This window comes from Cherax quadricarinatus, chromosome 9, assembly GCF_038502225.1.
Source record: "Cherax quadricarinatus isolate ZL_2023a chromosome 9, ASM3850222v1, whole genome shotgun sequence".
NCBI classification, from domain to species: Eukaryota; Metazoa; Arthropoda; class Malacostraca; order Decapoda; family Parastacidae; genus Cherax; species Cherax quadricarinatus.
Window position 1 is genome coordinate 72377 of NC_091300.1, and position 25829 is coordinate 98205.

The 25829-nt window shown below is 42.5% G+C and overlaps 1 protein-coding gene across 1 annotated transcript; it reads right to left on the reverse strand.

Annotated features, from left to right (window-relative positions):
* Positions 1-665: 665 nt before the first annotated feature.
* Positions 666-20090, reverse strand: LOC128686161 (uncharacterized). The gene is made up of 4 exons (XM_070083468.1): positions 19961-20090; positions 9656-9699; positions 2348-2504; positions 666-1810 (listed from the first exon to the last, which is right to left on the reverse strand). The coding sequence occupies exons 1-4, from the start codon at positions 20003-20005 to the stop codon at positions 938-940; spliced, it is 1119 nt and encodes a 372-aa protein (XP_069939569.1). The 5' UTR covers positions 20006-20090; the 3' UTR covers positions 666-937.
* Between the last annotated feature and the right edge of the window lie 5739 nt (positions 20091-25829).

The following is a 25829-nucleotide window of genomic DNA, read 5'->3' on the forward strand; positions in this document are numbered from 1 at the left end:
AAAACACCTCAATTATTGGGAGCGCTTGAGGTTCCTAAACCTGTATTCCCTGGAACGCAGGAGGGAGAGATACATGATTATATACACCTGGAAAATCCTAGAGGGACTAGTACCGAACTTGCACACGAAAATCACCCACTACGAAAGCAAAAGACTTGGCAGACGATGCACCATCCCCCCAATGAAAAGCAGGGGTGTCACTAGCACGTTAAGAGACCATACAATAAGTGTCAGGGGCCCGAGACTGTTCAACTGCCTCCCAGCACACATAAGGGGGATTACCAACAGACCCCTGGCAGTCTTCAAGCTGGCACTGGACAAGCACCTAAAGTCAGTTCCGGATCAGCCGGGCTGTGGCTCGTATGTTGGTTTGCGTGCAGCCAGCAGCAACAGCCTGGTTGATCAGGCTCTGATCCACCAGGAGGCCTGGTCTCAGACCGGGCCGCGGGGGCGTTGACCCCCGGAACTCTCTCCAGGTAAACTCCAGGTATACGGGAAAAGGGGTTACTAGCTTACAAGCTTACTAGGTTACAAGAGCTCTCAGGCATCAAGGAACCTCCCTTGAGAGAAGCATGTTCAATAATTATATTATGTGACTTTCTGTTCTCTACATTAGATTGAAAAAACGGTGGGTGAAAGTCTCCTAATTAAATGCTCTAAGAGTTGTATTTATCTTTATTCCCAGGATTGTCAGTAATGTGGGGTGTATATAAAATAGGTATATATAAAATAGGTGTATATAAAATAGGTCAGGGACACTAGGTAGACCTCAAGGTGCGTAAAACAATTTTTGCACGAGGTGATTGTGATATATTTCAGCCAACAATGAATAAATAGACAACAAAGAACTACAATTCTACATAACAAAAACGAACGTTCTGCTAGGAGTGAGTGAAGGTCAGGTCATGAAGGCATTAGACTGGTCTTTGTCCAGGTCTTATTCATGCTGGCGAGTGGTTGGTTGGTCAGTGGTATCATCGGGCTCTTCAGTGGTGCTGGGACACTGACTCCTATCCACACTGCACTTGTTGGCAACAGCAGGGACACACGGGTTTAAGCTATTGCCCTCTAGCACACAATGACCGTAAGAATTTCTCGCTGATTGGTCCCACTCGTAGCCCTCTGGACACTCGTGTAGAGCCTGGCGGAAATCTGATGCCTCACTTGTGTCTTTCACACACTCGTAGTATCGTTGGCAGTTGAGAGGGTCGGCAAAGCGACCTTCTTCCTCGCATTTAAAATTTCCGTTGCCCCAGGTGCATGGGTCCTCACAGCTACCAGCTGCCTCGTTATACATTAAATGCTTATGAGTCTCATTGTTACACGAGAAGGGTTTCTGTACCCAGCCGTCAATTGTGGGAATGCAGTTGTAGAACTGGGAGCAATTTCTGGAATTTGCAAAGACACCAATGCTGGTGCACTCCGGTAGACCGTTGTAATGTATACACTGGTTCATTGTGGAATCGAAAACATGGTCATCAGGGCACTGGAAGATTTGTGGGTCCGAACCTGTGGCCTCGCAGAATAAGAAGCGAGCTTCATTGTAGGAATCTTCCTTGAACTGGTTGGGTGCATCGCAAGAACAATCTGAAGGTTGGTTAGGGTAGCACACACCACCTCCAAAATGGTCATTGTCGATATTACACAAGTCGCCAGAACCGCAAGTCTCTGGATATGCTGTACCGTTGACACAGAGGACTAGTGTCTTGCAGTCGGCACACATGAAGTCACTTGTGGAGTTTTCACAAACATAGTCCAACTTGGGATCGTTGGCGAGAGCTCTGGCGGCACGAGGCTTACATCCATCAACCTGTGGAAAGAACCACCATCACTCATTCTCACTACCCAACACTGTTCCACCTGTGGTAGGAACCACTATCACACACCCTAACTACACATGACATGCTTCCTCTGCCACCTGTGGAACGAATCACAAACATTTACCCTGACGACACATCACATGCAGCCTTGTCCTTGTACAAAACATCTTCACTCATCCTGACTACACAACACATGCAGCCTCGTCCGTCTGTGGTAGAAACTGCAATTATTCTCCCTGACCTCACATGACATACAACCTTCAGGTTTCTTAATTCACGTATTATGAATGAAAAGAAAATGTAATGCATTCGTCCCATGCAATATAACTTTGTGAGCAACTCATCTAATAGAATCTGACACTTTAAATGTTCACTAGTTTACAAATTAACACCGCGAGTTACATTTACTTCCAGGTCCACACCCTGAGCCACATTCACAAGCTGACACACTAAGCCGCCACACTCCTCTACAAGCGCACACCATAAGCCAAACTCACCTACGAACTCACTCTCTGAGCCATACTTACTTTATTCAAGGTGACACACTTCCTGAGGGTGGGATGGTAGGCGCGGCCCCTGCAGGATCCTTCACGAGCCCTCAATCCTTCTCCGTCAGGTAGACAATCCACGAAGCCTCCGCAGTCACTGGGATGTGGGAACCTTCCTTCTGACACGCAACGCATGCTAGGGGCGAGCCTCAGTTAGTAATGGACAAGTTTATTGGTCTTATAGCTTATCGACTTCACGAGGGTCATTAAGGCTGCATGCCACCTATACACCTCCAGTCAATTATACTTTAATCCCTAATTTTGGGAATAAACTATAAGAGAAGTACACCCCACAAAGTGTGTACACTTTCCTGCTCTCATTGTGTCATACTTTGAAGCTCCATCGTACCAGAAAATAAATGTTCCTTAGAAGAAAAATTCGCAAATATCTTATTGAGGTCGTATACTGTATAATATATATATATATATATATATATATATATATATATATATATATATATATATATATATATATATATATATATATGCAAAACAACCACTGAAAGAATAGAGAAATTCCAAGCGCTTTCGTGACTACTCACATTATCAAGGAACTATGAAAGTGAAGCATCCAAGGAAGCTATATAAGGGGTCGGCCAGCACCTCACTATCAGATCCCACAACGGTAAAACACGTGACGCGCGGCGAGCCAACTTGGACAGGTCCTTTGCAAAACTCACCCCCGAGCTATTTATTTGTCCAGTGTATTATTAAATTCTACCCAAATTCTATTAATTATAAATGGATCTAATTTATATAAACCAAAGGAAATATTCATATTATTGTCAAAACTGCTTTTTACGAAACAAGATTCAATTATATTCCTGTCGACCATGGACTTGCTTGATACTACTTTCTCAACTTTTTGAAAATCAATTGGATGGTTAAAATCTCTTACATGAATAAATAGAGCATTGGAATCTTGTCCAGTTCTAATGCTATATTTATGTTGTTTTAATCTTAGTTCGAGGTAAAAATCTCGAACTAAGATTAAAACAACATAAATATAGCATTAGAACTGGACAAGATTCCAATGCTCTATTTATTCATGTAAGAGATTTTAACCATCCAATTGATTTTCAAAAAGTTGAGAAAGTAGTATCAAGCAAGTCCATGGTCGACAGGAATATAATTGAATCTTGTTTCATAAAAAGCAGTTTTGACAATAATATGAATATTTCCTTTGGTTTATATAAATTAGATCCATTTATAATTAATAGAATTTGGGTAGAATTTAATAATACACTGGACAAATAAATAGCTCGGGGGTGAGTTTTGCAAAGGACCTGTCCAAGTTGGCTCGCCGCGCGTCACGTGTTTTACCGTTGTGGGATCTGATAGTGAGGTGCTGGCCGACCCCTTATATAGCTTCCTTGGATGCTTCACTTTCATAGTTCCTTGATAATGTGAGTAGTCACGAAAGCGCTTGGAATTTCTCTATTCTTTCAGAGTGGTTGTTTTGCATATTTTGAAATCACCTGTTTACTGTGATCTTATTGCATATATATATATATATATATATATATATATATATATATATATATATATATATATATATATATATATATATATATATATATATATATATATATATTATTAACACACTGGCCGATTCCCACCAAGGCAGGGTGGCCCGAAAAAGAAAAACTTTCACCATCATTCACTCCATCACTGTCTTGCCAGAAGGGTGCTTTACACTACAGTTTTTAAACTGCAACATTATACATTATAATATATATATATATATATTATACACCTGTATAATATATATATATATATATATATATATATATATATATATATATATATATATATATATATATATATATATATTATACACCAGTAAACAGGTGAATTTAAAATATACAAAACAACCACTGTGAAAGAGTAGTGAAATTCCAAGCGCTTTCGTGACTACTCGCATTGACAATGTGAGTAGTCACGAAAGCGCTTGGAATTTCACTACTCTTTCACAGTGGTTGTTTTGCATAGTATTCGTGCACAGGCAGCCATGATGCTTCAACCAAACCAGCTTGGCTTTGGGGTCTCTCAAGGAAGTGAAGCAGAGGTTCATGCAACAAGGGCGTATATCAACAACCTGCCTGAGGACAATGCAGTGGTAAAATTAGATTTCAAGAATGCGTTCAATCTCTGAAAAGAGACGTGGTATTAGCAGCATTACAAGAACATTTCCCTGGTCTCTTCCCTTTTGTTTCAGCTGGGTATAGCAAGGAATCAATGCTTCTCTTTGGAGAGCATGAAATCACATCATCGGAGGGTGTCCAACAAGGAGATCCTCTTGCACCATTTCTCTTCTGTATAGCAGTTAGGGAAATCACAGTCAGACTGATCAGCGAGCTAAACATCTGGTTCCTAGATGATGGCACACTAGCAGGTACAAAGGAGTCCCTCCTACATGACCTTACACAGGTAATGACACGGGGACAGGAAATGGGTCTCATCCTGAATCCATCCAAATGTGAAATCATCTCAGTCAGTCAACAAGTGATAAATGCAGTGAGATCAAAACTACCAGGAGCAGCAGTCATTGCCCCCACAAATAGTGTCTTGCTAGGAGCACCTCTGGGAAGCAATGCCATTGACACAATTCTCAGGAAGAAATTGGAAGAGTTAAGGAGAATGGAACAATGAATAGGCAATCTGGACACCCACGATGCCTTGTGCCTTCTCACAAAGTGCTTGAGTCTGCCCAGGTTGACATATTTCCTAAGATGTGCACCTTCATATGATAACCCTATACTGCACGAATACGACAGTATTCTGAGGCAGATTTTTACGAAATTACTTAACCTTACTCTAGAAGACGGGCAGTGGAACCAAGCTACACTTCCAGTCAGACTAGGAGGCATTGGTGTCCGCAAGTCATCACAGATTGCGTTACCTGCTTTTCTGTCCTCGTGTATTACATCCAGAGAGCTTGTAGCAGCGATTCTCCCTGAACATCTTAGGGACAAGATTGGAGTCCAGGACCAAAAATTCATTGACGGAGCAATGATCTGGAATAATCTAACGGGCTCTGAAACCAGACCTGCTCCCCCCAACAACTACAAACAATCGCACTGGGATGGTCCAATAGTGGAAAATATAGCCTCAACAATGCTTCAGAGTGTGTCAGGGAAGGATAGAGCCCGCCTCCTGGCAGTGAGAGCCCCTCATGCTTGGGACATTTTGTTGGCTGTTCCCAACTCCAGCCTTGGCACACGCCTCGACCCACAGACCATCCGCATCGGTGTTGCCCTTCGACTTGCCGCCCCTATTCTCGCCGAACACAGGAGTATTTGTGGTAGTGAAGAAGCAGACCGATTCGGGTACCATGGTCTTGTGTGCCGTAAATCCGAGGGAAAGATTGCAAGACATGAGGAGGTTAATAACATTATCAAGAGGAGCCTCACAACAGCTGGATGCCCAGCAGTAAGGGAGCCACCCCAACTATGCAGATCTGATGGCAGCCAGAAGCGTCCAGATGGTATCACCCTTCAAGCCTGGACAGATGGGAAGCAGGTGGTGTGGGACTATACATGTGCATCTACCTTGGCTGATACCTATCTCCAATACACCAGGGAGGAAGGAGGGGCAGCTGCCAGCTTCAGGGAGCCCCAAAAGTCTAGAAAATATGGAGAACTTGCCCATCATTATATGTTTGTTCCCATAGGCTCAGAGACCCTTGGCTCATGGGGAAAGAGTGCATCTAAATTCCTTAAGGATCTGGGAAAAAGACTCATCAGGGTAACTAGGGATCCCAGGGCAGCTAGTTTTCTGTTCCAGCGGCTCAGTGCGGCTGTTCAAAGGGGTAATACCTGCTGCATTTTGGGCACACGCCCCAGCTCTGAGGAGCTGGACGAGATTTTCGCCTTATAATCGGTGATACACACGTAACAACATGTACCTTATTTGCCACCTTTATGTCAACAATGTATCTCTTAATTCTTCTGTACCATATTATGTAATAAAATATTTCTATTGGTAAAAAAAAATATATTAAAAGATGGGGTGGTAGGGGAAGTGGAATATTCAAACGGCTTCAGGAAGAAATCCAAATATTCTTCCTTGAGGCCTTTTTATCCACTTTTCCGAGGCTAGGGGTCCCACGATTTACACCAGAGGTGGACCCCATCCCATATATATATATATATATATATATATATATATATATATATATATATATATATATATATATATAGAGAGAGAGAGAGAGAGAGAGAGAGAGAGGCTGTGATTTCGTGTATAGGGCAAGGAGGAATAACATCTTGTAGGAGTGAGGAAGAGCCAGTTGTGAGTGTGGGGGAAGTTCGTGAGGCAGTAGGTAGAATGAGAGGGGGTAAGGCAGCTGGGATTGTTGGGATAAAGATAGAAATGTTAAAAGCAGGAGGGGATATAGTTTTGAAGTGGTTGGTGCTATTATTTAAGAAATGCATGGAAGAGGGTAAGGTACCTAGGGATTGGCAGAGAGCATGCATAGTTCCTTTGTATAAAGGCAAAGGGGCTAAAAAGAAAGTGCAAAAAATATAGGGGAATAAATCTGTTGAGTATACCTGGTAACGTGTATGGTAAGAGTTATTATTGAAAGAATTAAGAGTAAGACGGGGAGTAGAATAGCAGATGAACAAGGAGGCTTTAGGAAAAGTAGGGGGTGTGTAGACCAAGTGTTTACAGTGAAACATATAGGTGAACAGTATTTAGATAAGGGTTAAGAGGTTTTTGTGGCATTCATGGATTTAGAAAAGGTATATGACAGGGTGGATAGGAGGGCAATGTGGCAGATGTTGCAGGTGTATGGTATAGGAGGTAGGTTACTGAAAGCCGCGAAGAGTTTTTACGAGGATAGTGAGGCTCAGGTTAGAGTATGTAGGAGAGAGGGAGATTATTTCCCAGTAAAAGTAGGCCTTAGACAGGGATGTGTGATGTCACCATGGTTGTTCAATATATTTATAGATGGGATTGTAAGAGAGGTGAATGCTAGGGTCTTGGCAAGAGGTGTGGAGTTAAAAGATAAAGAATCAAATACAAAGTGGGAGTTGTCACAGTTGCTTTTTGCTGATGACACGGTGCTTTTGGGAGATTCTGAAGAGAAGTTTCAGAGGTTGGTGGATGAATTTGGTAGGGTATGTAAAAGAAGAAATTTAAAAGTGAATATAGGAAAGAGTAAGGTTATGAGGATAAAAAGATTAGGTGACGAAAGACTGCATATCAGATTGGAGGGAGAGAGTATGGAGGAGGTGAGTGTATTCAGATATTTAGGAGTGGACGTGTCAGCAGATGGGTCTATGAAAGATAAGGTGAATCACAGAATTGATGAGGGGAAAAGGGTGAGTGGTGCACTTAGGAGTCTGTGGAGACAAAGAACTTTGTCCATGGAAGCAAAAAGGGGAATGTATGAGAGTATAGTTGTACCAACACTCTTGTATGGGTGTGAAGTATGGGTGATGGATGTTGCAACGAGGAGAAGGCTGGAGGAAGTGGAGATGTCATGTCTGAGGGCAATGTGTGGTGTGAATATAATGCAGAGAATTCGTAGTTCAGAAATTAGGAGATGTGGGATTACCAAAACTATTATCCAGAGGGCTGAGGAGGGGTTGTTGAGGTGGTTTGGACATGTAGAGAGAATGGAACATAACAGAATGACTTCGAGAGTGTATAAATCTGTAGTGGAGGGAAGGAGGGGTAGGGGTCGGCCTAGGAAGGGTTGGAGGGAGGGGATAAAAGGGGCTTTGTGTGCGAGGGGCTTGGACTTCCAGCAAGCGTGCATGAGAGTATTTGATAGGAGTGAATTGAGACAAATGGTTTTTAATACTTAAACGTGCTGTTGGAGTGTGAGCAAAGTAACATTTATGAAGGGATTCAGGGAAACCGGCAGGCCGGACTTGAGTCCTGGAGATGGGAAGTACAGTGCCTGCACTCTGAAGGAAGGGTGTTAATGTTGCAGTTTAAAAACTGTAGTGTAAAGCACCCTTCTGGCAAGACAGTGATGGATAAGATAAGAAGATAAGATTTCGTTCGGATTTTTAACCCCGGAGGGTTAGCCACCCAGGATAACCCAAGAAAGTCAGTTCGTCATCGAGGACTGTCTAACTTATTTCCATTGGGGTCCTTAATCTTGTCCCCCAGAATGCGACCCACGCCAGTCGACTAACACCCAGGTACCTATTTGCTGCTAGGTGAACAGGACAATAGGTGTAAGGAAACGTGTCGGAATTTCCACCCGCCGGGAATCGAACCCGGGCCCTCCATGTGTGAAGCGGGAGCTTTAGCCACCAGACCACCGGGCCATGATGTGAAAGTTTTTCTTTTTCGGGCCACTCTGCCTTGGTGGGAATCGGCCGATGTGTTAATAAATAATACATATATATATATATATATATATATATATATATATATATATATATATATATATATATATATATATATATCGGCAAGTATATGGACATAAGCCAACAGTATCAATATGTCCCAGTGGGATCAGAGACCGTGGGATCATGGGAAAAAAATGTCACATGTGTCCTTAAAGAACTGGGTTCCAGACTCATCGACACCACCAGGAACCCAAGGGCAGCCACTTTCATGTTCCAGCGCCTCAGCGTGGCTTCTGGAGGGAAAATCCTGGATGAGATTCATAATCTTCGATATATTGTACCAATGTATTCATTTTTGTCTTTTCTGTCAATGTATTCTGTCTATTAATAAAGTTCACTTAGAATATAGATTATAGGAGGTGGTAGGAGAAGAAAATATTCAAACAGCTCCGGGGAGAACCTTGAGTTTTCCCTGAGGTACGCACTTAAAATTGTACTGTTGTGATATTGTAAATTGTACTAATTATAATACTTCTATTTAATTTTTGCTACCTCTCTACTGTAAATCTTATTAATTATAAAATTTTTGGCTACGTCTCTTTTGTAATAATGTAAAATAATGAATAATTAAAATTTACCACTCAATAACCTATGTCTAGTTTTAAGTAATATGTAAGCATAAGGATTAGTCTGCCAGAAATGCTCAGGCATGTTAGTGGCTTTCTCTGTGCTTAACAATATTTTATAAGGTGTAAATCACATGTTGTATACTATGCAAAGAAATAAAAAAAATGAATTTGAATATAATTAAGTTTTTAACAGAAGCTGTAGAATTCCTTGTGTTCCTTCAGTTAGGTGATAATAATAGCTCAAATATTTGTTGAGTTTATCTACTCAGCTATGATCATATACAGTTATCATAGTCAAGTGAGTTAGCGTGATGCTGGAGGTTACTCGAGATGGAAGAGTGACTGACCTTAGAGGACGTTGCTCCTCTTCCTGTGGCGTCACAACACCCACCTGTAAGGAGCAATATAGTATTGGAATACACTACCAGGCTGAAATATATACTCACTAGATCACACACACATACACGCACAGGAAGCCGAAGGGAAAACCTATGATGAAATAAAACAGGAGGAGATAAAAGCGATTGAAGGTACCATGAAGGCAATAGGCGAGGGCGACATGACCTAGGTGGCAAATTTTCGGAGAACTGGGTGGTTCGCAAGGAGAAGGAAGCGGTCTCTCAAAGTAATTTTCAAGGTAGAATCAACTCGAACCATGATCCTGCAGGTGAAAGCATTGCTGAGGGACAAACTGGAATTCTAGAGTGTGTACCTCGATCGAGACCGAATGCAAGAGGAAAGGAGGATACTGAAAGAGTGCAAAAACGAAAGGAGGAATGGGAGGAAGTGATAAAGAAAAGCAGAATAACCCAGACACAGGCAGAACTGCAAACATCCCCCTGAGAAACACCTGCAGAAGGACTCCAACCACGACAACTCCAAAGCAACTGAACCATCTAAACCAACAATCACACACGGATCCCTCTGTCCCCACCCCTCACACCACGAGCCCCAAATCTACAGCAACCCCCTATGGGAACTCTGCCCCCACTGTAACCTCCCGTAGGCCCCCGGCAGGGCTCCTGCTCTCCCAACCCCAATATCTTCCCAGGACCACAGTTTTGGAGCACAAGTTGAAGGTTTGGTACACGAATGCAGATGGAATTACAAACAAATATGAGGAGTGGCATGAAAGAATCAATGAGAAGTCCCCAGACATCATAGCAGTCACAGAAACGAAAATCAGTGAGACAATAACAGATGCAATCTTCCCACCAGGATACCAGATCCTGAGGAAAGATAGGAGCAGAGGGGAAGGAAGGGGTTGCACTGCTCGTAAAAAAACGATGGAAATTTGAGGAAATGGGAGGCATGGACGAGATTGGCAAAAGAGAACACATAGTAGGTACACTTCAATCTGAGGAGCACAAGGTAGTCATTGAAGTGATGTATACTCCATGAAAGAACTGCAGGAGGCCAAGAGAGGAATATGAAGAGAGCAACAGAGCAATGGTGGACACACTGGCTAAGGTGGCAAGAAGAGCTCACTCGAGCAGAGCGAAGTTACCAGTTATGGGTGACTTCAATCACAGGGAGATCGATTGGGAAAACCTGGAGCCACACGGGGGTCCCGAAACATGGAGGGCCAAGATGATGGATGTGGTACTGGAAAACCTCATGCATCAACATGTTAAGGACACTACCAGAGGGAGAGGGGAGGATGAACCAGCAAGACTGGACCTTCTGTTCACCCTGAGCAGTTCAGACAGTAAGGAAATCACATATGAGAGGCCCCTAGGAGCTAGTGATCACATGGTTCTGTGCTTTGAATACATAGTAGAGTTATAAGTGGAGAGGGTAACAGGAGTTGAATGGGAAAAGCCAGACTATAAACAGGGGGACTACATAGGTTTGAGGAACTTCCTGCAAGAGGTTTAGTGGGACAGAGAATTGGTAGGAAAGTCGGTAAATGAAATGATGGAATATGTAACAAAATGCAAGGAGGCAGAAGAAAGGTTTGTTCCCAAGAGCAACAGAAATAATGGGAAGACCAGAACAAGCCCCTGGTTTACCAAACGGTGTAAGAAGGCAAAAACTAAGTGCAACAGAGAATGGAAAAAGTACAGAAGGCGAAGAACACAGGAAAATAAGGAGTTAGTCGAAGAGCCAGGAACGAGTATGCACAAGTAAGGAGGGAGGCCCGGCGACAGTATGAAAATAACATAGCATCGAAAGTCAAGTCTGACCCAAAACTGCTGTACAGACACATTAGGAAGAAGTCAACAGTCAAAGACCAGGTGATCAGGCTGAGGAAAGAAGGTGAGGAACTCACAAGAGGCAATCACGAGGTATGAGAGGAACTCAACATGAGATTTAAGGAGGTATTTACAGTAGAGACAGGAAAGGCTCTGAGAAGACAGCACAGAGGGGAACACCAACAGGGAATATACCAACAGGTGCTGGATGACATACAAACAACGGAGGAGGAGGTGCAGAAGCTGCTAAGTGACCTCGATACCTCAAAGGCGAGGGGTCAAGACAACATCTCCCCATGGGTCCTTAGAGAACTAGCAGAGACACTGTGTGTACCACTAACCACAGTCTTCAATACATCCCCTGAAACTGGGCAACTACCTGAGGTACAGAAGACGGCAAATGTAGTCCCCATTTTTAAGAAAGGAGACAGAAACGAGGCACCAAACTACAGATCAGTGTCTCTGACGTGTATAGTATGCAAAGTCATGGAGAAGATTATCAGGAGGAGAGTGGTGGAGCACCTGGAATGGAACAAAATTATAAACGACAACCAGCACAGATTCATGGAAGGGAAATCCTGTGTCACAAACCTTCTGAAGTTCTATGACAAGGTAACAGAAGTAAGACACGAGAGAGAGGGGTGGGTTGATTGCATTTTCCTGGACTGCAGGAAGGCCTTCGACACAGTTCCTTACAATAATTAGTGCAGAAGCTGAAGGATCAGGCGCGTATAACAGGAAGGGCACTGCAATGGATCAGAGAATACCTGACAGGGAGGCAACAATGAGTCATGGTACGTGAAGAGGTATCACAGTGGGTGCCTGTGATGAGTGGAGTCCCACAGGGGTTAGTCCTAGGACCAGTGCTGTTTTTGATATATGGGAATGACATGATGGAAGGGATAGACTCTGAAGTGTTCCTGTTCACAGATGATGTGAAGTTAATGAGAAGGACTAAATCGGATGAGGATCAGGCAGGACTACAAAGAGACCTGGACAGGCTGGACACATGATCCAGCAACTGGCTTCTCGAATTCAACCATGCCAAATGCAAAGTCATGAAGATTGGGGAAGGGCCAAGAAGACCGCAGACAGAGTATAGGCTAGGTGGACAAAGGCTGCAAACCTCACTCAAGGAGAAAGATCTTGGAGTGACCATAACACCGAGCACGTCTCTGGAGGCATACATCAACCAGATAACTGCTGCAGCATATGGGCACCTGGCAAACCTGAGAATAGCGTTTCGACACCTTAGTAAGGAATCGTTCAAGACACTGTACAATGTGTACGTCAGGCCCATACTGGAGTATGCAGCACCAGTTTGGAACCCACACCTGGTCAAGCACATCAAGAAATTAGAGAAAGTACAAAGTTTTGCAACAAGGCTAGTACCGGAGCTCAGGGGAATGTCCTGCGAAGAAAGGTTGAGGGAAATCGGACTGACGACAATGGAGGATAGGAGGGTTAGGGGAGACATGATAACAACATACAAAATACTGCGTGAAATAGACAAGGTGGACAGAGACAGGATGTTCCACAGAAGGGACACAGAAACAAGGGGTCACAATTGGAAGCTGAAGACTCAGACGAGTCACAGGGATGTTAGGAAGTACTTCTTCAGTCACAGAGTCGTCAGGAAGTGGAATAGCCTAGCAAGTGATGCAGAGGAGGTAGGAACCATACATATCTTTAAGACGAGGTATGACAGAGCTCAAGAAGCAGAGAGAGAGAGAGGACCTAGTAGCGATCAGTGAAGAGGCGGGGCCAGGAGCTGAGTCTCGACCCCTGCAACCACAATTAGGTGAGTAATTAGGTGAGTACACACACACGGTGAGACATGATGACAACACAAAATATTAAGAGGAATTGTTAGGGCAGATTGTTTGAAATAAAAGGACCAGGACACGGGTGGACTCTGAAAACACAGAGGAGCCACAAAGATGTAAGGTAGTTGAAAGGTGAAAAACAGTTGGATGAAGCACTGACGGAGGAGAACTCGATATACAGCTTAAAACGATGAGACTCAATAGGCCAAACATCGATATCCAGTGAAGGAGCTTAAGAGACTGTCACTGGCTGAATCTTGACTCTCGCGAAGACAGCTCTGAGTCCTGAGCTTGTTCCGCATCCTGACAACGATCACTCAAGAAAGTTCCAGAGTATTACACTGCGGTGCACCAATAACCCTTAGGAGTCATACAACCTCTGGGAAATGGTTGGTAATTAGGTTTGATATATATATATATATATATATATATATATATATATATATATATATATATATATATATATATATATATATATATATATATATATATATGTCGTGCCGAATAGGCAGAACTTGCGATCTTGGCTTAAACAGCAACGCTCATCTTGCCATGTAAGACAAGTGAAAATTTGTGTATGCAATAATTTCGCCAAAATCATTCTGAACCTAACGAAAAAAATATGTTTCACTGTGTTTGTTTAGTATTAAATTATTGTAAACATATCTAAAATATATTTAGTTGGGTTAGGCTGAAATAAATTGTTCTTGTCATAATAAGGTTATGTAAGTTTTCTAAGATTCTTTTGGTGCAAAATTGTAAATTTTTAAATTATCATTAATGAAAAAAATGTCTTTAAACGTATAAGAGAAAATTTTAGAAAGGACTTAATTTTAAGTGAGTTCTTACTAATTGACCAGTTTTACATATTCGACACGACATATATATATATATATATATATATATATATATATATATATATATATATATATATATATATATATATATATATATATATATATATATATATATATATGTCGTGCCGAATAGGTAGAACTTGCAATCTTGGCTTAAATAGCAACGCTCATCTTGCCACATAGGACAAGTGAAAATTTGTGTATGCAATAATTTCGCCAAAATCGTTCTGAACCTTACGAAAAAAAATGTATTTGATTGTGATTGTTTAGTACTAAACTGTTGTAAGCGTATTTAAAATATATTTAGCTGGGTTAGGCTAAAATAAATTGTTCTTGTTATAATAAGGTTAGGTAAGTTTTCTAAGATTCTTTTGGTGCAAAATTAAAAATTTTTACATTAACATTAATGAAAAATATATATCTTTAAACGTATAAGAGAAAATTTTAGAAAGGACTTAATTTTAAATGAGTTCTTGCTATATATATATACAACACATATATGTATTTTTGTCTTTAAATAAAACATACTTGAAATATAGGGGGTGGTAGGAGAAAATTCTCAAACAGCTTCAGGGAAAACCTTGAGTTTACCCTGAAGCAAGTTTATTCTTTTCTCTGAGGATAAGGGTCCCCAGGACAGTTCTAAAGGTGGTACCTCCCTATATATATATATATATATATATATATATATATATATATATATATATATATATATATATATATATATATATATATGTCGTGCCGAATATGTAAAACTGGTCAATTAGCAAGAACTCATTTAAAATTAAGTCCTTTCTAAAAATTTCTCTTATACGTTTAAATTATTATTATTATTATTATTATTATTATAATCAAGGGGGAATATGTTAATGTAAAAAATTTTAATTTTGCTCCAAAAGAATCTTAGAAAACTTACCTAACCATATTATAACAAGAACAATTTATTTTAGCCTAACCCAACTAAATATATTTTAGATTTGTTTACAATAATTTAATATTAAACAAACACAGTGAAATATATTTTTTTCGTTAGGTTCAGAATGATTTTGGCAAAATTATTACATACACAAATTTTCGCTTGTCCTATATGGCATGTGTGTGTACTCACCTATTTGTGGTTGCAGGGGTCGATTCATAGCTCCTGGCCTGTGTGTGTGTGTGTATGAGTGTGTGCGTGTGCGTATGAGTTTGTGTATGAGTGTGTGTGTGTGTTTGTGTGTGTGTGTGTATGAGTTTGTGTATGTGTGTGTGTGTGTACTCACCTAGTTGTACTCACCTAGTTGAGGTTGCGGGGGTCGAGTCCGAGCTCCTGGCCCCGCCTCTTCACTGATCGCTACTAGGTCACTCTCCCCGAGCCGTGAGCTTTATCATACCTCTGCTTAAAGCTATGTATGGATCCTGCCTCCACTACATCGCTTCCCAAACTATTCCACTTACTGACTACTCTGTGGCTGAAGAAATACTTCCTAACATCCCTGTGATTCATCTGTGTCTTTAGCTTCCAACTGTGTCCCCTTGTTACTGTGTCCAAACTCTGGAACATCCTGTCTTTGTGTGTATGAGTGTGTGTGCGTGTGTGCGTATGAGTTTGTGTATGAGTGTGTGTGTGTGTGTATGAGTTTGTGTATGTATGTGTGTGTGTGTGTGTATGAGTTTGTGTATGTATGTGTGTGTGTGTGTGTGTGTGTGTGTGTGTGTATGAGTTTGTGTATGTATGTATGTGTGTGTGTGTGTGTGTGGCTGAACAATCAATATTTGCACCAATAACTCATTACCGTTGTGACCGGGTGTGGAAGTGTGAATTGCTCATTACTCTATAATTTGTTCATGATTGTAGCCATGTATAAACGTAAGTAACCATTCTCACAGGATTCATTACCTTTGTAACTTGTGAGTTCATTACCTTGTACCTAGTTCAGCTATCAAAACTTTGGGGGTCCAGTCCCTGGACCAATTACGTACCTCTGTAATCTGTAAATACCTTTGTAATTTGTCATGATTGTGACTAGACTTACCTGGAGTTCATTACCTTTGAAAATTGTGAGTTCATTACCTTTGTAAATTGTGAGTTCATTACCTCTGTAACTTGCTCAGCTATCGAAACTTTGGAGTCCAGTCCCTGGACCAATTATGTACCTCTGTAATCTTTTGACTACCGCCCACAGGATGGGTATGGGGTGCATAATAAACATATTAAACTAAAAAAAAAACTATATGGCAAGATGATCGTTGCTATATAAGCCAAGATCGCAAGTTCGGCCTATTCGGCACGACATATATATATATATATATATATATATATATATATATATATATATATATATATATATATATATATATATAATGTATATATATATATAATGCGAGTAGTCACGAAAGCGCTTGGAATTTCTCTATTCTTTCAGAGTGGTTGTTTTGCATATTTTGAAATCACCTGTTTACTGTGATCTTATTGCATATATATATATATATATATATATATATATATATATATATATATATATATATATATATATATATATATATATACGTATATATAATCAATAACAACACTGCACTAGCCAAGGACTCGAACCCATGCTGCTTTGGCCTGCCTCATGGTGGGCGAAAACACATGACGCCCTTATCCACTGAACCATATTATCCTTAAGAGTAGGGCATCCAGCGAAACTGAATGTGGTACTCCCTACTCAAGGACACACGATGGTGTGGATGGCTCTATGGTTCAGTGAATAAGGGCGTCATGTGTTTTCGCCCACCATGAAGCAGGCGAAAGCAGCATGGGTTCGAGTCGTTGGCTAGTGCAGTGTTGTTATATATATATATATATATATATATATATATATATATATATATATATATATATATATATATATATATATATATATATATATATATATATATATATATATATATATATATATATATATATATATATATATATATATATATATATATATAAACGTCGTGCCGAATAGGCAGAACTTGCGATCTTGGCTTAAATAGCAACGATCATCTTGCCATATAATTTTTTTTAGTTTAATATGTTTATTATGCACCCCATACCCATCTTGTGGGCGGTAGCCAAAAGATTACAGAGGTACATAATTGGTACATAAACAAACACAGTGAAATATATGCGCTAGCCAAGGATTCGAACGCATGTTGTACTGGCCTGCCTCATGGTAAGCGAAAACCACATGACGCTTTAAACCAAAGGACCACCCAACCCCACAAGAATTGTGCAGCCAGCACACAGCTAGCTGTTGGGCCACCATCCGAGGGCATACGGAGGTGTGGGAGCTTCTAAGCTAATTTCATTCTAATCCCTGTTTGGAGGCCCAACAGCTAGCTGTGTGCTGGCTGCACCATTCTTGTAGGTTTGGGTGGTCCTGTGGTTCTCGCCTACCATGAGGCAGGCCAGTACAACCTGGGTTCAAATCCTTGGCTAGCGCAGTGTTGTTATTGATATATATATATATATATATATATATATATATATATATATATATATATATATATATATATATATGTATATATATATATATATATATACATATATATACATATATATATATGTGTGTGTGTGTGTGTGTGTGTGTGTGTGTGTGTGTGTGTGTGTGTGTGTGTGTGTGTGTGTCATGCCGAATAGGTAAAACTGGTCAATTAGCAAGAATTCATTTAAAATTAAGTTCTTTCTAAAATTTTCTTTTGTACGTTTAAATATATATATTTTTCCATTTATATTAATGTAAAAAAATAATTTTGTACCAAATGAACCTTAGTAAACTTACGAAACCTTATTATAACGACCGCAATTTAATATAGCCTAATCCATCTAAAACTATTTTAGATAAGTTTACAATAATCTAATAAACAAACACAACGAAATATCAGCAGCTCATAAGACTGCCATCTCCACGAGCCCCTTTGGGGAGTGGCAGATGGCAGACCAGAGGCCTAGCTTCTCCCTACGAGCCCCGTGAGGGCGGGGAATGTGGCTAGGCCTGGGGACAGTTGGTCCCACAGATGAGGGGGTACTTGTACCTCCTCCCATGGGAGACTTAAGTCTCGAGACACTCCCCAGATAGGGAGCCAAGGCCGGGTCACCACTACTTGGAAAAGACCCTGGCCGGGAGAATACCGGTGAATAAAAAAAAAATAATGATTTTTTGTATGTATGTATACTTAATAATTACGAAAATCTGTAATTATAATAATGGCTATACAATATTTTAGTATTATGATCTTAGTGTATCGTTTCTAAGCTTAATCCTTTTAGCTGTGATGGGATATGAGGTTCCCAGCTCTTTTCTATAACCATAGCAATGAACTGGTAACAGTTGGAGGCCATACAAAACTGGAGGGACCTTCACTACCTTCTAAAAATCTACTTGATTGTGAATCTGGTAACTTTGGCAGCTCTCTGCCTCACACAGCATATCAACAAATGAGAACAAACCAATATGCCTTTCATATTTCAGGGCTAAAAGAGTTAAGTGGTAAGCCACCTGCTGTGCATAAGCCTAAAAGGCATACCACATTCTATGCATAAGCTTAAGTGGTAAGTCTCATGCTATAAACAAATGCCTATCAGATCAACTTTTTTATATTGTTTCTGAGGGCACGATCGCATTTATATCGGAGAACAGCCAAAGATTTGAACACACGATTACAGGAGCATAAAAAAGTTTGCAGGGTAGGTAACACAGAATATGTGTGGTACATCAGAACACACATGCACGTCTCATGAACTTTGAACACGTACGTTTGTTGTACCAGAAGAATGACAGTGACAGACGGCCATTCCGAGAATTTGTAGCTATTCACGTCAGAAATACCTGACGTACATTTTAGCGAAGCCTGTCGTAATAAACAGTTTTTGGAACATAGGAAGCGTATGTTACCTAACCTTGGTGGCCCAGGCCTACACCTGACCTGATCTTTGCCCACCACCTAATGTAACTACCCTTCAGCATTATATACATATTAATGTTATGTATTTTTCCTGTACTTGACCATGTCCTGTACCTGAAATATCTTAATAATGGAAGGACTTCCTTTGCTCAACATGTCTGTTTTAACAACATTACAATACAAGAGAAACCTTAGTGGGAAGACAAGAGGAGGAAGGCAAGAAGTTTTGAGATATAAAAGAACACTGTGACCCGGTAAATCACTTAGCACTCTTAGCAATAAAAACAAATACAAAACAAACAAGAACACCGAAGATATAAACCTAGTAACGAATATATAAACTACTAGCACGAATAAAAAACACAACACAAATAAATACTATAAAGTTAGAGTAACCAGCATTAGTTAAAAAAAAAAATCCACAAAATTCCTCCAAGGTGTTCAGTAGCTATCGCTATCGCACTCAGCTCACACACTGAGGTCCGGGGATCGATCCCCGGTACGACTGGAAAACATTATGACGTGTTTTCATAAGACACCTGCTGTCCCTGTTCACCTATCAGTAAAATGAGTACCTGGGTGTTAGTCGACTGGGACAAAATTGACCTAATTTGCCTGAAATGCTCTGCATAACAAGGGGCTTTCTATATAGTAGTATGTCATTGATGTCAGCTATGCCTGTATACCTTGTACATGTACTTGCAGAAATAAAGCTATTATTATTATTATAAGGATCCTACAGGCACCCTGGTAATTAAAAAAAAAAAAACACGACATAAGCAAGAAAGCTGATATCATGAGTAAACAAAGTGTGTTCCTCAGTCAGGTGCACATCACAAGCCAGACAAAGGACTTACCAGGAGGACCATGAGAACAGGGGTGAGGAAACACAATGAAGCCATGGTGGTGAGGCAGAGGTCCAGCAGCCACAATATTCCAACACCACGCTGCCCAAGATCTTTTATAGCCGGGACATTCTCACCACAAACCCCCTCATTCCCCACCCCCTCCCTTCCCCAACTTCAGCATCTTCCCCCTTATGCTCACTCAGGGGGTCGTCCTACTTCCCTCCCCGCCAAGTCTCACACTCCGCTTCCTGAAGTCCACTTACCCACCCACATCGTCCTAAGCTTTCCCTACCCTCCGCTTCGGGAGTCGATTTCTACTGTTGGAGTTGAGGTAGTATTTGTTCATCGATCTCACTCGATTCAACAGTTGTTAATAATGATGTGTGTGAACGGGAGCATGGCGTCACCTGTGTAAACATATTCACTAACTTGTTCCCACACTATTCGCAAAGTCATCTGTGATAGCAGTTTTATTGGTGAAAAAAAAAATGGGTTTAAAAATTCTACTGAAATGCTTTGTTGGTTTATTGGGTTGTGAAGGCTGCAAGTAACCTATTCACACCCCCGTAACCACATATAGATGAGTACCTATATATATTGTCATGTACATTGTTTGATGGTTGAGATTTAGATTTTGCCACCGAAGTGGCTAGTTGGTTTGTTAATGGGGTTTGAAGAAAACTGACTACAAAGTCATTAAGGCTTACATATAACCTACACATCACCAGTCAAGAATATTTTAATTATTAAAATAGAGATTAAAATATACTCTTAGTGTGGTACACTAAGAAACATACATGTTCTTGTCGTTGATTAAGAACTTTAAAAATTGGTTATATCCAAATGTTTGCGCGATTTATCCAAATGTTTTTGGGGATTTATCCAAATGTTTGCGAGGTTTTCCGTGTCCATTCTATTAAAATACATATAATAAGTCACAACGCATTGTAATCTATAACATTCAACATACAAGGCTAAAATTATTGTTACCTATAACACCCATTATCCAGGATGGTTCTTCTGTCATATTTTATTACAGAAGGAAGTTTCCTTCCAGCAGCGCTGGCGTTTCCAGAGTTACTGGAAATGTAGAAATGCAACCTTAAAAATGCTCGTCACTATTCAGACTGGTTGATGAAGCCCTGATCCCCCTCGAGGCCTGATCATGAACCGGGCCGTGGGGGAGTTGACACTGGAACACCCTCTAGGTATGGGGGTGTATCGGCCATTTCCCACTTATGTCTTTATATTGAAATACGTGAAGATGGGGGTAGCTATCGGCCTCTGGGAAAGACAGTAGTCTTACCCAGAGTTCCGAATCTGCACACAGAAATCACTCCCTACGAAAGTAAAAGACTGGGCAGGCGGTGCTAAATACCCCCAATGAAAAGGGGGCCATTGGTACTTTGAGAGAAAACACCATAAGTGTTCAGGGCCCAAGACTGTTCAACAGAGAGAGAGAGAGAGAGAGAGAGAGAGAGAGAGAGAGAGAGAGACTTGCTCAAACATAACCGTGGTGTAATACGCCTTTCACAAATAAGGGAGGAGAAAACATGACCCTTAAATACACTGAAACCTGGAAACTCGCCGCACACCCCCATATCCTGGTTGCAAGTAGTGGTGGTAGTGGTGGTGGTAGGGGTAGTAGTGGTGGTGGTGGCAGTGGTCATGGTGGTAATGGTAATAGTGGTGGTGATCACGTGATGGTGGTGGCAGTGGTGATGGTAGTGGTGGTGGAGTGGTAGTGGTGGTGGAGTGGTAGTGGTGTTGGAGTGATAGTGGTGTTGGTACTAGTAGTAGTGGTGGTGGTAGTGGCAGTAACGGTGGTGGTTGTAGTGGTAGTAGTGGTGATGGTGGTGGTTTTAGTGGTAATACTGGTGGTGGTGGTGAAGGTGGCTGTGGTTGCGTTGATGGTGGTGGTGGTAGTAGTGGTAGTGACGGGGTGATGGTTGTGGTGATGGTGCGTGCGGCCAGCAGTAACAGCCTGGTTGATCAGACCCTGATCCACGACGAGACCTGGTCTCAGACCGAGCCGGGGGGCGTTGACCCCCGAAACCATCTCCAGGTAAACTCCAGGTAAGGGTAATGGTGGTAGCATTGGTGGAGGTAATACTGGAGGCGGTGGTGGTGAGGGTGGTGAGGGTGGTGGTGTGGGTGATGATGGTGGTGAGTGTGGTAGTGGTGAGGGTGGTAATGGTGATGAGAGTGATGGTGGTTATGGTGATGAGGGTGGTGGTGGTGAGGGTGATGATGTTGAGGGTGATGGTGGTGACGGTGGTGGTGTTGAGGGTGATGGTGGTGACGGTGGTGGTGTTGAGGGTGATGGTGGTGGTGAAGGTAGTGGTGGTACCAGTGGTGAGGGTGGTGATGGTATTAGTGGTGGTAAGGGTAGTGGTCATGGTGGTGGTGGTGAGGGTGGTGGTCATGGTGGTGGTGGTGAGGGTGGTGGTCATGGTGGTGGTGGTGAGGGTAGTGGTCATGGTGGTGGTGGTGAGGGTAGTGGTCATGGTGGCGGTGATGAGGGTAGTGGTCATGGTGGTGGTGGTGCTGAGGGTAGAAGTGGTGATGGTGGTGGTGGTGGTACTGGTGGTGGTGAGGGTAGTAGTCATGGTGGTGGTGGGGGTTAGGGTAGTGGTCATGGTAGTGGTGGTGGTGAGGGTAGCAGTGGTGATGGTGGTGGTACCAGTGGTGATGGTGGTGGTAGCAGTGGTGGTGGTAGTACAGGTGGTGGTGAGGGTAGTGGTCACGGTGGTGGTGGGGGTGAGGGTAGCAGTGGTGATGGTGGTTGTAGCAATAGTTGTGGTACTGGTGGTTGTGGTGGTACTGGTGGTGGTGGTACTGGTGGTGGTGATCGTACTGGTGGTGGTGGTGGTACTGGTGGTGGTGAGGGTAGTGGTCATGGTAGTGGTGGTGGTGAGGGTAGCAGTGGTGATGGTGGTGGTAGCAGTGATGGTGGTACTGGTGGTGGTGATGATACTGGTGGTGGTGGTGGTACTGGTGGTGGTACTGGTGGTGGTGTTGGTGGTACTGGTGTTGGTGGTACTGGTGGTGGTGGTGGTACTGGTGGTGATGGTACTGGTGGTACTGGTGATGGTACTGGTGGTGATGGTACTGGTGGTACTGGTGATGGTACTGGTGTTGGTGGTACTGGTTACCTGGAGGTTACCTGGAGGTTATTCCGGGGATCAACGCCCCCGCGGCCCGGTCCATGACCAGGCCTCCTGATGGATCAGGGCCTGATCAACTAGGCTGTTACTGCTGGCCGCACGCAGTCCAACGTACGAGCCACAGCCCGGCTGATCCGGCACTGACTTTAGGTATCTGTCCAGCTTTCTCTTGAAGGCAGCCAGGGGTTTATTGGCAATTCCCCTAGTGCTTGATGGGAGGCTGTTGAACAGTTTTGGGCCCCGAACACTTATGGTGTTTTCCCTTAGTGTACCAATGGCGCCCCTACTTTTTATTGGGGGCATTTTGCATCGCCTCCCCAGTCTTTTACTTTCGTAGGGAGTGATTTCTGTGTGCAGATTTGGGACCATTCCTTCCAAGATTTTCCAAGTGTAGATTATGATATATCTCTCCCTCCTGCGTTCCAACGAGTACAAGTCAAGTGCTTCCAAGCGTTCCCAGTAGTTTAAGGTGCTTGACAGAACTTATACGTGCAGTAAAGGATCTCTGTACACTCTCCAGATCTGCGATTTCACCTGCTTTGAATGGAGATGTTAATGTACAGCAGTATTCCAGCCTAGAGAGAACAAGTGATTTGAAAAGGATCATCATGGGCTTGGCATCTCTCGTTTTGAAAGTTCTCATTATCCATCCTATCATTTTCTTTGCACGTGCGATCGTGGCACTGTTGTGATCATTGAAAGTGAGATCCTCAGACATTACTACTCCGAGGTCCCTTACATTATTTTTCCGCTCTATTGTATGGCCGGAGTCAGTAGTATACTCTGTTCTAGTTATTATCTCCTGGTGGTGGTGGTGGTACTAGTGGTGGTGGTGGTACTGGTGGTGTGATGGTGGTACTGGTGGTGGTGGTGGTGGTACTGGTGGTGGTACTGGTGGTGGTGATGGTACTGGTGGTGGTACTGGTGGTGGTGGTGGTACTGGTGGTGGTGGTGGTACTGGTGGTGGTGGTGGTACTGGTGGTGGTACTGGTGGTACTGGTGGTGGTGGTACTGGTGGTGGTACTGGTGGTGGTGGTACTGGTGGTGGTGGTGGTACTGGTGGTGGTGGTGGTACTGGTGGTGGTGGTGGTACTGGTGGTGGTGGTGGTACTGGTGGTGGTGGTACTGGTGGTGGTGGTGGTACTGGTGGTGGTGGTGGTACTGGTGGTGGTACTGGTGGTATTGGTGGTGATGGTACTGGTGTTGGTGGTACTGGTGGTGGTGGTGGTACTGGTGGTGTGATGGTGGTACTGGTGGTGGTGGTGGTGGTGGTGGTGGTACTGGTGGTGGTACTGGTGGTGTGATGGTGGTACTGGTAGTGTGGTGGTGGTGGTGGTGGTACTGGTGGTGGTGGTGGTGGTGGTACTGGTGGTGGTGGTGGTGGTGGTACTGGTGGTGGTACTGGTGGTAGTGGTGGTACTGGTGGTGGTGGTGGTGGTACTGGTGGTGATACTGGTGGTGGTGATGGTACTGGTGGTGGTGATGTTACTGGTGGTGGTGGTGGTAATGGTGGTGGTACTGACGGTAGTGGTGGTACTGGTGGTGGTGGTGGTACTGGTGGTGGTAGTGGTGGTATTGGTGGTGGTGGTGGTACTGGTGGTGGTACTGGTGGTGGTAGTGGTGGTATTGGTGGTGGTGGTGGTACTGGTGGTGGTACTGGTGGTAGTGGTACTGGTGGTAGTGGTACTGGTGGTGGTGATGGTACTGGTGGTGGTACTGGTACCGGTGGTGGTCGTGGTAGAGGTGGTGATAGTGGTAAGCTACACACTGACCGGTTAATAGACAATATTGAGTGTTTTGTTAAGTTTTGAGGTCAGTGGTGACCCAGCCTCAGCTGTGCTAGTGACGTCTTCTGTTTGTTCTTCGTGATTTTTCTCCTTCCATCCCCCTCCCCATCCTCTTTTCTCCTGTTTCTTTAACGACTTTTTCTTAACTCATTCCCATTCCTATCTGGTTACTGTTGCGAATAAGAATTTTTTTAAAGAACTTCAGAATGTGGCCTGTTACCATTCATTTCTTATGCAACAAGATTTTTGAATCCGAGTTATTTAAAGTTTTAGAGTCTAGGGGAAATGATTTCAACTGGGAAACTCCATAGTGTCAGCGTGTCAGCGTGCCTCGTTGTGCTCCGGGTTATCTCGTGTTTTCACGGTCGCTCTTACGTGCTAGAACTTTAATTTGTGTCATCAATCCTATACGATACATCCCTCTAGCGCCTGGAACCAATCTTGGGCGGAAAACATTATATACTGAGTCAAAAAAGGAGAATTAGTGTGACTACCTAGCAGAGTTTACTGCCAGAGGGGAATCATAGGCCTGTGTCCCGTGTGGAAAAAATAATAATTGAACTTTTCGTGTCAGAGGAAAGAAAGTCTCCCTGATAACATTGAGTATACATAGTGTATAGTGTATACTACAGGGGCTCCCTAGTATATTGATGATAAAGGCTAAAGTGTCATTTGAAAACAGGTGAATTTGTAAATGAAGTGATAAGCCTATAGAGGCAGGTGCCAGAAGTCGCCAGAAACTTACCACAGGTCAGCTGTTTTTAATAATCTTCCTGGCTTGCTAGTGTACTCGCATATAATCTAGTGATACCAGTGAATAGCAGAATACAGCGTTGTAGTAGCAACTAACCAGTATTATAATGGTACTTAGTGGAGTGGAGTGACTTTCATTAGTTTCTTTTTCTTGAAATACGAGACGTTACT

Coding starts and splice junctions, on each gene's coding strand:
- LOC128686161 (XM_070083468.1), bottom strand. CDS start 20,005: ATGGCTTCATTGTGTTTCCTCACCCCTGTTCTCATGGTCCTCCTG. Junction 9,700..19,960: donor CTGTTCTCATGGTCCTCCTG/GTAAGTCCTTTG, acceptor TGCTCCTTACAG/GTGGGTGTTGTGACGCCACA. Junction 2,505..9,655: donor GAGGAGCAACGTCCTCTAAG/GTCAGTCACTCT, acceptor GCTCGCCCCTAG/CATGCGTTGCGTGTCAGAAG.